Source organism: Dendroctonus ponderosae, unplaced genomic scaffold, assembly GCF_020466585.1.
Source record: "Dendroctonus ponderosae isolate FM_Combo_2020 unplaced genomic scaffold, Dpon_F_20191213v2 Dpon_F_20191213_1, whole genome shotgun sequence".
Lineage (NCBI taxonomy): Eukaryota > Metazoa > Arthropoda > Insecta > Coleoptera > Curculionidae > Dendroctonus > Dendroctonus ponderosae.
Genome location: NW_026017110.1, coordinates 23,827,677 through 23,840,166, shown reverse-complemented (window position 1 = coordinate 23,840,166; position 12,490 = coordinate 23,827,677). Strand labels below are relative to the sequence as shown.

Sequence of the window (12,490 nt, the reverse complement as noted above, 5' to 3'; positions counted from 1 at the left end):
AATTTTTTCGAAAAAACGATAATATCATTTATTGACTCCTGTCATTACTAATTACTAAAACACATTAAAATTACAATACACTGAAACATTCTAAAATTAATAATATTTAAGGCAAAAATTCGGGGTCATAAAGTTTTGGGAAAAAACAGGATTCCACCTTTTAGAACTTTAGATTATTCTCTTACTTACTTGTGTAGGCGGTTGTTGGTTGCTACGCTCGGTTTGGAACTGATTCATTGGTATACTAAGGGGGGTTCATTTCAGGACAAAGAAACTCTTTATGTTTAATTCTTTTATTTCACTTATTTTTTCTTTGCATTCAGGTGATACTACTTGGGTTTGCAATTCTTACAAATACTGGATGTTAATCTTTTATGTTTCTTTAATTATTAATTTAATTAATGTTTGATATATTGGGATTAGATTATCTGTGTCTGATCTAAAGTTCATGGCTTTGTTGTGTTTTTTGATTTGAATAATTTCATGGATTTTTCTCTTATGATAATAATTTTTTTTAATCAATATTTTTGTGTTGTATTGTGATGTATGCTTTTCCATTTCTCCTCATGCTATGTATTGTCACATATCTATGTATCATCACAGTTCAAAGAGCCTATTTTGTATACTATATTAGGTGTGTCTAGTTTACCCCACTTTGGATTAAATTTTGAAAAAGCTCCATTTGCTAAGTTTTTTCTGCTATATTGATATTATGCGGTTTGAGAATATTTATTATTTTTGTGTTTATCTCGGGAAGATACGGTAATTATATATATTTGATTTCGCCTTCTTGTCTTTTATTCTTGTTGTTGTTGTTCCAATTACTTTAATTGTATATTTTATTTATTCTTCGTTTTATGATCGGTTCGAAAAATGTTTTGGTATAATTGTTCACTAACAATATCTTTCTGATTTTCCCTAAATTTTTTGTTCTATAATCAGTATGTGACAAGTTGATAGCTCTATCAACTCTATGAGTGCCGTTATTGCACTTTTTATATTTTAGTGGTGCGTATGTTTGATAATTCAAATATCTGCCAGATCATACTTCCTTTGTGTCCCAATTTATTTTTGTTTCTCCAAGGTTGTTATAATTAATTGTTTCGTCTAGAATATTTATCGCTTTGTTCTTATCTTCTTCGAGTGTACATTTTAGGGTGTTATGGAAAGTATTAAATTCATCAAGTGCATATTGAATTTTATCATATGGCAAGCACATTATGCCATCATCAACAATCGCTTAAAAATTTAATTCAGTTATTATGTTTTTTTCCAAATTTTGCATGACAAGTTTGCAATTGTTGCGGCTATGATCCCGTTGCTACATATATGTGTGAGCAGAAAGAGAGTAGAAAGTAGAAAGTACAGAACAAAGTAGGAAAGAAACGATATAAAAACTAATAGAAAATTAATATATCTCGAATGGCTCAATATAAACATATGGATAACAATCCAAATAACTCAGAAGACAAGGGCTAGAACACCGTATACTTTTTCGGGTTGAACTCCCCATATTGCCCGCCTACATATTTAAGCTTTGACCAGGAAAACGTGACACTATTTAAACACCGTATACAATGGGTTTATCTTATACCTAACTTGAATTTTGCCGAAAAATCCAGTTATGATTAAAAAAAAACTGTTCAAATCGGATCACCGGTTGAGACAATATTCACAGTGAAAAGTTAGGGAACATTTAGCTTATGAAATTTGGATCGCTGTGAATATTTCTGCAAGCTGGTTATGTAAAAATAATATCGTCTTCTAGCCCACATACAAACCAATCAATAAAACATACTTTTTATTCTACATACATTCAAAAAATGCTTGAGTGTTAATGCTGTTCAAAGAGCCCAATTTTGGAAACACTATCACTTTCAAAATCTGCATACTTTTGAATGCGCTTGCCAAGAACAATAATGTTTGCCTTCTCCCGAAGTATCCTTTGAGGGATCAGGTGCCCCTAAGTAAAGCGAGTGATTTGATCCAGAATGCATGCATCCGCCTGCTCTGTAATGAAGCCAATCAGATACCCGATTTTCCATCGCGGACGGTAATAATTATAAAATTGTTGGCCGGTAAATGCGGTATCCGGGGTACGATGCGTGCTTAATGAGGATCAATGGCTCATTAGAGTATTACCGGAATATCAGACTAACTGATAATTTAACGTTAGTTCGGTTAAACAACGAATCGGTCAGTCGAAAGTGAAAAATTGCCCGACTAAGTTACACTGCCTGATTTGCTGCTGTTTTTTTTGAATAGCCATTTGCATAAAGAACGATTAAATGAAAACAATGACTTTTTGAATAATTATCATAAGACCGATTGTTGGACTCGACCGCTTGATACGATCACACCTTGAAAGCACTGCCGTTAGGTTAACACTCTACTTCAGACAAGAGAATAAAGACATTTACGGCAAAGAAAAAGATCTCAAGAAGAGGTACTTGTGGTCAGGTGTAAAGCACAACACACCATTCTTCGACACCTATCTGAATGGGGTTTTTGAGAGCTTCGAGGCCACCGGATAAGGTGCTTGAAAGCCGTCGTGGATAATAGATTTTCCTTGATCATTTCAGTTTGCCCACTATTATCCGATTCGAACCGAATATATTCTCTCAGAGAATTGAGCGATTCGCTTTTCAGCCAATCGAAATTTGCGAGTTAATGATTAATTAAAGCCAAGATGAGGAAGTTTGATGTGGATAACAAAGACTTGCTTATCCGGAACGGTTTCGATTTGCAGTCACTTTTGAGGCAAGTCACGATTGTGCGGCACGTCAACACAATAAAACAGGAGGATTTAATTAAACTTATTCATCTCGGGTAAAGTGGGATGATGTTGCTCGGTGGGTCGGTCGTAAAATTGCATTTAATTAAGAAGTTCGGATTCTTCGCATTTTTGGCGTAATTACGCGTTCCGGGTCGCTTCCTTTGTTTCGGAATAGCTTCATTCTGGATTTATCACTGGGTTGCCAGAGCTACATTTAGAGTTGGGACAACTCCAATTTGAATTTGTTGCGATATTAGTACCGAAATATTAACTTACAAGCGACAACCAAATTCTTTTCAGATGTAGATGATTTTGTAATAATTGCTCAATATTCAGAGTGTGTGCGTTTAAACGATTTGAAACTGTAGGCCTTTAGGCCGGCGTGGAAAACATTCTTCCCGACGTTTCGCCAGCACGACTAGCTAGAATCTCACGAGGTATTCTTTTTCGAAAGCTCACCTGATTGATCATCAGTGAACTGTTTTGATGTTGAAGACAATATCGCGTGAAATCGAAAATCTTTCTTTACTGGTCATAGTTTTAAAGTTTTTCACGGTATTAAATAGTAAATTGGAGTTCTTCGTTCATCTATTCGTTGCTTCAAGTGGCAAAAATTTGGCTTTTAGGGTTTTTGGATTTGTTTGTTTCTCTTCGGAGATTTAGATGCTCTGATGAGTGGATTCTTCCACTTTGGAACCATTTTGAAAATATTCTATTCTATGTCTTTCCAGATAACTTAACAATTTATGTTTTTAAACTAACCTGGAAAAATTGATTTACTTTTCTTTTGCTCGTTTGATATAATTTTGAAGAAGGGTGTTTCTTACCGAAGATTTTCAAAGAACCTAATAACGGATATTTATCATTATAAATCTTCACATCATAATTATTACATTTGGTTTGTGGCGTTAATCTAGAAAAATGTGTAAATGCACAAGTTTTACCGCGGGACTGGAACGCCTTGAACGTATTTTTTTGCGAATAACTTTAAAAATTTTGCATTGACTGCGCCCTTTTGTCTTCAATTCGTTTGTTCCGAACATTGGCTAGTTTGCAGGAAGTTTTATCTTAAAAATTGCATTTTTTGTAACTTTTTATCTGCTGTGAAAAAATAATCATTTTAAGTCCCCTCTTCGATTTATAGAGTTTGGCTGTAATTATTTTGTGTGAAAATGTTGCTTGGATCCTTTTGGATATAAATCTGAATGAACATTCTCAAAAAATTGACGAAAAGCTGAAAAATGTTGCAAATTATGGCATTAATAGAGCAGAGTTTTGTCGATTTAATCGTGCTGATGTGGAAAGTCTATCTATTTCCTGTTTTGAACAGTTTTTTCAATTACCGTTCTCGATTAAACATATTGTGGTCGAAGATAAACAGTGCGTCGATTCTGTTGAAAATTTCGTCAAAAATTAAGGAAAATAGTGGAAAAGTTGCAAATTACCCCATTTATAGTATAAAGTGTAATCGATTTAATGTTGCTAGTGTTCATTCTTTATATATTACTGGTTTTAAACAGTTATTTTTCGAAAACACCGAAACACAGAGCGCTTGGTGGACAAATAATGCGGCGGTTTTATTGCAAAATTCGGCAAAACTTCAGAAAAAAAACCAAAATTTCGCAAATTGCACTATTAAAACAGGAAGGCTTGGTCGATTGCATTATACTAATGTTGAGTTTTTATCTCTCTCTGGTTTTGAACGCTGATTTTTTTAAATACCGAATTACCGTATGGCGGAAGGCAAATAGTGTGGCGACACTATTGGAAAATTCGCGAAAATTTGAGGAAAAAAGCCAAAAAGGTACAAACTACGGAATTAATAGAGCAAGACTTTTGTGATTTAATGGCGCTAATATGATGCTCTGTCTATTTCTGGTTCTGAATAGTGATTTTTTTTAATACCGAAACATAGCCGAAGAGAAATAGTGCGCGGATTTCATCGACAAATTATCCAAAAAATTGAAACAAATGGGGGGACAAAATTAAAAATTACGTCATTAATAAAGCTATATCTTATTAATTTAATGGTGCGAGCGAGAGTTCTGCACCTATTTTCAGTTTTGCATAGTGATTTTTTGAAAATACTGAAACACAATCCAAAGCAAATAGTGCGTCGACTTCCCTGAATTATTACGCCTTTGATAATAGCGTTTGTACATAGCTTAGTTTCAGTTTCAGTCTCTCTATGTTTATATAACACATCATTTATTGTTAACAGCAGCACCATTTTTTATTGGTCGAACTGACAAAGTCAGTTTCTAGATTGAAGTTGAAGAATTTTCTGAGCATCACAATTCACAAGAACCAGTTATTGGCACTAAGCCCAGACTGAAATGTTCCAGCGTGATGATCATTAATGTTTAAAATAATTATTGCTAGTCCGCTCGTATAAAATTAGAAATAATTTTTCCTTTTTTCACTTTGGCCAACGTTATTAAGCCCCGCCCCATTCATCCATTACTCTACAGTTGTTTCTTGCAAACGAACATTTTTGGCTCTACAGATGTTCCTTGAAAATATTCTTGTATGAATAAACTTTTCTTATGCTATTAATTTTATTAATTTTGATTTAATTCATTTTCATTAAATAAAAAAAAAATAATTTGCGTTTTTGAAGAACAAGAAAATCCATGCGTTGTTTTGTGACGTAGATTGCTTATAGATGATTATTTCAAGCTCAAAATTTGATTACAATTATTGCAGATTGGCTTCTATACCCAATTTTCATACCTAAAAATAAAATCACAGTTATTAATAAAAAATATTTTTACTGTTAATTTTAATCAAATATATGACTTAATAAAATGTTCATATTTTGTAGGAATTTCAAAGAAACACGACTCGTGTTAACTTAATTCCCAAGCTTGATGAAGACATAATTTACGTCTAAACGTCGCAACAGAAAATATGTAGTATTTTAACACCCGTATGTTATCTAAAATCCCCCTGATACAAAACCATAGCTTTTCATTTTACATCAATTTTTCAAAAATTACATTTTCTTCAGAAGAAACTTGGAGGAAATCTTAAAATGTAGGATATAAAATAAAACATAGAAATTAGAAACATTCTTAATACTTACGCAATTTTTGACAAACTTTTGTATTCAATTTTCACTTTTTACGCAATAATTTAAACTATTTTCCACTGATTTTTTAAACTTCAATATCGTTTTTGAAATATGATAAATTCATTTTAAAAACCTGATTTTAAATACCGTCAAACTCAAATTTAGGCGAATATTTGTGGGCAATTATAGCAGCATAAGTCCGTACTTGCGATTAGTTTTAAAATCTTGCATAAAGGTTACCTTCCTCATAAAGGTGGCTCGAAATTGTTCAAATTTTCCGCATTATAAACGAACCATTTCCATTGGGTTCTTTTACAAGTGAGTTTATGAGTTGAGTGTGAAGTTAAACTTCTTGAAGAAACTGAGTGTTGTGTGTGAAAACTCCACAGCTCATCGAGGAAGTTCATACTGAACGCACTATTCATGGATAATAATTTGAGTATTTTTCCAATATTTTCCGTAAGCTTTTTCAACTGGTACCGTTTGAAGAAGTGCTGTATTTCTATCATTTTTCACGCAGAATTTTTTTGTTAGCGTCAAGCTGCCTTATGAAATCCAAGAATTCTTGTACTCAATGGGAACTTATGTTGTGAAGTGAGGTTATGAAGTGAAGTTGAGTAGTTCTATGATAAATAAAAACAAAAAAATGAAATAGTACCAAAGTTTTGGGGTAGCAACTGAAAATTTTGAAACATTGATTTATTCTCATTTGAATTTTAAGTTAATAACTTTATCTGTATAATGGTATTTTTTATGCATTTTTGAATGTTTTCTAGTTGTAACACCTGTTACTTTCGTGAGTTTACACACAAAAGAACATAATTTTAAGAATGCTTCGAAAATTTCTTATTTATTGTTTTCGCGATTATTAAAAAAAATTACGCTGTTTTTTTGGTTTTTTCAATACACCCAGATGAATGTCGCCATATTAGAATAATTCTTTACACAATTGATGCAAATTTTTAGAATAATAATGAGCTTGCAAACACGGGTTTTTGAATCATTAAAATGAAATCCGTCGTTTGCAAAAAAAGCTAAAACTTTTCATTCAGGTAAATCATGGCAACGTTTTTGAAGTTGCAGGAACTGTAGGCGGGATTTTGTTCATTAGGGGAACGCTACTTATATAAATTAGTTTATTTTCCGCCTTTTGTAAAGTCGCGCGAACGTCGCGACGCGTCTCTGTTCCAGACCGTTTCAATTTAGGAATGAAATTAAAGGATTTCTTTGAAACTTAATTCGCCCTAGGTAAGGAATTTTAATAGCCGGCGGTGAATGTAAATAAGGAAAGTTCTTAATTTGGTAATTCCTTAAAGGTCCTAATCCACTTCTAGGTGAATGAAGGCTTAATTAAAGGAACTGTCGCTCTAGATGTTCTTCTTATATCTATGTGTGTTTGCTGGCTATTAAATTTGAAAATGTACTTGGAAATGAGGGTTTTGATGAAGACTTTTTTTTGCAGTTTGTTCGATAATTTTTTTTCAATAGATGTCGGTTTTTTTATAGCTATCAGCGTAAAAATCACATTATTGGCTTTGTTTTTAGACGTTTCGTTTTACAGAAACCAGCATCAAGGTCCCTTTCTAAAGCAGACCCTTTTTGTTCATTAGCAGAGTTTAGAACGCCTTGTTTTTGACAAACTCAAATGAAACGTTTTCCGCATAAAAGACGATGAAAACGTTTGCAGCTCGAACTCATGTAAACCACCGCTGGATACCAAAGTTGATGTTAACCGATTCGTCATCGAATTAGAAGTTCAAGCCCCTATATTTATGGCCTTACCCCCTTATGAAAGCCAACATTCAAATACAACGAACCGCATAAGCCCAAACTCTCGATGTCGTTAAGGTGGCGCAAAATACGGGCGACATTCGCTCATTCCCGTTTTCGGATCGATTTAAAAATATTTTGACCGCAAGAAATGGTCCTTTGTGCGGCCGAGATTTGCGGATAATGGGCCATATTCAGGGGGCTTTATGTCGAAATAGGTGTAATCCTATATTCTTTAACGATGGCCTTTATGTGCGGCACAATAGTCCTGAGTCAAAACATTCAAGTTTAGTGGATTATCTGATTTCCCTCAATTTATTTTCCTGCAAATTATCTGAACGGGAATGGGAATTAATTGCTTTGATATGTTTTTGGATTTCCAATTAGATAAATGTGGAGTAAGCATACGTATACCAAGAAATTGCTTTAAAGTGAAAAACCAGAAACTTATGCCGAATAAAGACAAGTAGTTCAGGTAATATAAGTAAAATGTTTAATGTTTAAGTCGCAAAACAAGGCCGAAAAAGTAACCAGTTTTTAATGCCGGTATATATATTATATACACTACGCACTTTTCCCCGATTTGTTGATCAATAAAATGGGCGAAATGCTTTGACGGTTCAAGAAATTATTGGACAAATTTTACAAGCAAAACTGTTAAGTTTATTTATAAGAAAACGAAAAATTTCAGAAGTTGAAATATATTTCTTCAGTTTCAAATGGGGAAATTGTACAAAACCCAAGTATGGATCCGGCAAAGGTGTCAAAATTTCAATATGTAGAAGTATGCAATAAGTGTAGGGATGAAGAAAACTTTTTCTACTTACAAAAGTATCCTTCATTCAAGTAGTTCATTGCATTAAATTTTATTTGAAACATTTTTAAAACTTATATTTTCTACCCCACTGAAAGGATTTTGTGCATTTTTAATGCTGTTTTACATCTTCTTTGGCTTTTCTGTGAGAATTAATTTGCTTTTAAAGCGTTTTACATTTTTTCGACAATTTTAGTGCTTTAATCCGGACTCTACTGCATACATATGAACATAAAGCGTGGAATCGGGCTGCGATAGAAAAATCGCGCGACTTATCGCGAAATTAGAACATGTTGAAAATTATTGCGGATTGTGATAATTTTATGGACATTTTTGCTTGTATTCCATAAGTTCAGCAAATTAATAATGAATCTTAGTCGCCTCTTTGGAGGCATAAGCAAAAAAAAATAGGTCTTTGTTTATGCTCATGATCTTCACATTGTTACCAACACAAAACAGCAGACCCAAAGTTCAAAACTTTTGAAATGTACGTTGATCTTGCTGAGATTGCTCCAATGTATTGTGAGAACAGATAAGCCCACTTTATTGGCCAATAAATCGGTGAAAAGTGCGTAGTGTAATACCGTCCAAACTAATGTTACTTGAAACTGGTGATTTGTTCAGGTTTTTGGGCCATCGTGGAATAGAATGTCTTCCTGATGTTTCGCAAGTACAAGTGGCGAGCATCCCACGTTTGAAGATGCAAGCCACTAGTGCTTGCGAAACGTCAGGAAAATATCTTTTCCACGGCCCAAAAGCCCGGAAAATCCAGTTTTTAAATAGCTCAAATAAAGTACAAAAGAAAGCAATTCTTTACTGGAAGTTCGGAAGCAACCGATATATTTTCATTCTCTATCAATCGCGCATTACAGGTTTTTTGTAAAAAATGTTTTTCTGTTGTAAATCTTTTTAAACTTGGCTGCTTCAACACTAGCTTTTGTGTGTTTGTTTCTCAGGGGATGTTCAGGATACGATTTTTTGTTTTCAACATTGTGGATGTTGGATTCTCGGCCCAATTCTCCCGAGCACCACGTTTCTTTAATTTTGGAAGAGACTTCGAATTTGGCTATCCAAAATGTTTAAAATTTTCACATCAGTTTGAACATTTGTGGGTGAAAGCCTGTAAGTTTTCGGAAGCAAATCGTTCGCCGACATTCTCTACACACATGTCCCGGGTACAGATATCAGATATTCATGATCTATTGTGAGCGGGATAAAATCCCAAATGCCTCACTTTTTCTATTGTGGAACGATGTGTGTATTCGAAATCGTTGACAGCCACTTAACATAGGTGTAAAGAAGCACAATGGGCCGCTAATAGACACGAGGAAGTAGCATTCAGTTTATGAGATTACAGGATTAGAGGGCAGGGGGTCGTTACCGCAGTAATTCGATACTTTCATTGGGCTCACAGAGGTGCCTTCTGAACCTTCCGGAAGGTGTGCAAGATTCGGGCATTAATTTACCAATGAAACGTGGTTGTAATATTAGCAAAAGCATTTGTTTGGAGTTAAGATTGTTTCATTAATTAATTATGATAAAATGACACTGGTCGGCTTAAATAGTCTGAACAACTAGGCAGACAAATGCACTCTGAATTGGGAAAAACAGCAGTCTCTTTTATTATTGCCGGTAGTAAGGAAGTTTTGGTCAAAAACTGATGATTCCGAAAATGAGTGGCGAAATTTTATGATCACGTCAAATAGAGAACAAAAAAATCCGGTAGGTCTATAATTTGCCCAAAAAGACGTGGGATATAAAGCCAAACACGAGATACAAAAAGTAGTTTTCCGTATTTACACGAGAGTTTTCAATTATATATTTTTTCAATCTAATGCACATACTTAACTATTGGAGCCCTAAAGTTTCATTATTCTCCATTCACTTCCAGTGTCTTAAAAGTGAAGTTAGAGGTTTTTTAATTAAAACTGGTAAAAAGTACTGGTAAGTACTTTGATATAAAACTGGTAAATTTGGTAAAATCCAACCATATACGAAAAGTACTGAACTAAGAATTTATGAAAAATCATAAAAACTCATTTTGCACTTCAACCGTTGAACTGATTTCCTAATTGCACCATTATTTCAGCTTTTAAAAAAACTGAAGTCAATTTATTTCTCATTGAGAATCGTGTTCTCATTTGAAAAAGTTTAGTGATCATGAAACCTTGCAAAGCAACTTTTTCACAAGTAAAAAAAAATATTCCTTTCAAGAGTGCACATTGAGGTGTTAACATAAGCCTAGAGCCCAAAGAAGTTTCCAGTTTCAATCAATGGCTACCAAACCCTAATTCTTTTGAAGTGCAATAATATCTGCAAATAAAAAATTCGTAACTCTGAAAAAACGTATTTTTCTCGTTTTCCTTCTATAACTCAAAGTGACATCGATTTTTTACATTTTGCCCTTTTCCTCAGTTACCTACTCTTCAATTGAATTGCACACTTAAAACTTTCTTATTCACATCTATTGCTGCCCTATATTGTAAAATCTTTTTCTAATTCATTAATTCAAGCTGCAATTGAAGTCATAAAATTTAAGTAATTTTCAAATTGCCAAAGCTCAGTTTAAAAAAATCCGAATTTTCGTCAAGCGTTTAAGAAAGAACGACTTTAGTTTAATGAGTTAAAACTAGTAAGAATCTTGGTTTTTCTTTGCGTAAAATATTACTTTAAATTATATCCAGAAGCCAAATGTTGAATTTATATTATATATCACATTGACTATATTTGACATATTTGTGATATACTACATTTGACATTGACACATATTATATATATATCACATTGACTAAGATTAAATTCCGCTAAATATTTTAACAATAATCCAATTGCCAGTTGCGCTCTATGCAAAGCAACCAAAAAAGTAATTCCAAGCTTGTCAAGAAACTAACTAATGTTTTCAGTAGTGTCTCAAAAAAATTAGGTTAAAAAAAGACTGTTCTGGTGATTTGAAACACTTATGAATAATAAGTAAACTCATGAGTGTTCGTAATATTAAACAAAACTTTAACGAATTAATTGAATTAAATATATTTTTGTTGCAGGTCTAGCCCAGTTTAAAAACTCATTTAGTTCCTCAGGTCCTGGTTCCTGTTTATCGGGTAAGTTCGATTTTTTTAGACCTGTTTCGGACTGATTAAGGCACTAAGAACTTCTTAAAGTCGCCCAACATGTGTTTTGTTAATTAGTTTTTGCAACTTTATTTTGTGTTTTCGACCTAAAGATTTTCCAATGGTATTGATCCACTTGATTCAATCCAAATTTTTAGTTTTTTATATTTTTACCTTAAAGAACACTTGAAATTAAGCACTTTCAGCGAAAAAAATTCCTGGATGTTCCATAAATTAAGTCAAAAAAACTTTAGAAATTCGCTTTTCCAAAACCACTTATTTATGCACGACAATCAGATTGTCGGGTGTTTTTGCTGTTAAATCGTGCTTTAGGAATCAACAATTCATAACTCCACATGCAAAATTGTAACTAAGATGCATAATAATTGTGTTTTTCGCAAAAGTTTGAACATATTTTCTAACGTCGCCAATTGATTGAGGTTATCTAGCGCATCGTTAATCAGAGGGCGGATTATTTGTCTCTTTCGGGAATTCAAGACACGTGGCCGTGTTGCCACGTATTTTTGCTTTGTTTTCCTTTCGATTAATTTTTAGTGAGTTTGTTTGTGTTGGCATGGCTGAGGTGAAAATAACCCGAAGAGACCTAAGGAATTTAAACCGACCCAGATTGGATGAATCTACATGCTAGATATCCAAGGAAACAAGTTTCATTAAATTAAACGTTTTGCGCGGTTTGGCAACACAGCTCGAAATTTAGCCTGAAAATGTTGATTTTCCTCAAACTTTGTGAGTGTGTTTTGGCTTAATTTATGGTTCATTCAGGAATTTTTTCCTTGCAACTGCTTAATTTAAAGTGTTCTTTAAAGTAACACAAGAAAAGACTAAAAATCCGGAGGGGCTCAAACGACACGATCACCTTGATGCACTTTGTAATATAATTAATTTTCCATTGTAAAACAAATAGTGATCGCAATTAGTTGTGACTT

General features: G+C 33.5%; 1 protein-coding gene across 3 annotated transcripts in view; it reads left to right on the top strand.

Moving 5' to 3' along the window:
• Positions 1 to 12,490, top strand: part of LOC109536018 (visual system homeobox 2) — a 115,687-nt gene that overhangs the window by 37,347 nt on the left and 65,850 nt on the right. For all 3 annotated transcript variants that reach the window (XM_048670324.1, XM_048670323.1, XM_048670322.1), the window contains exon 4: positions 11,478 to 11,534. In XM_048670324.1, the coding sequence (XP_048526281.1) occupies positions 11,478 to 11,534 (57 nt within the window). The remainder of the gene's footprint in view (positions 1 to 11,477; positions 11,535 to 12,490) is intronic.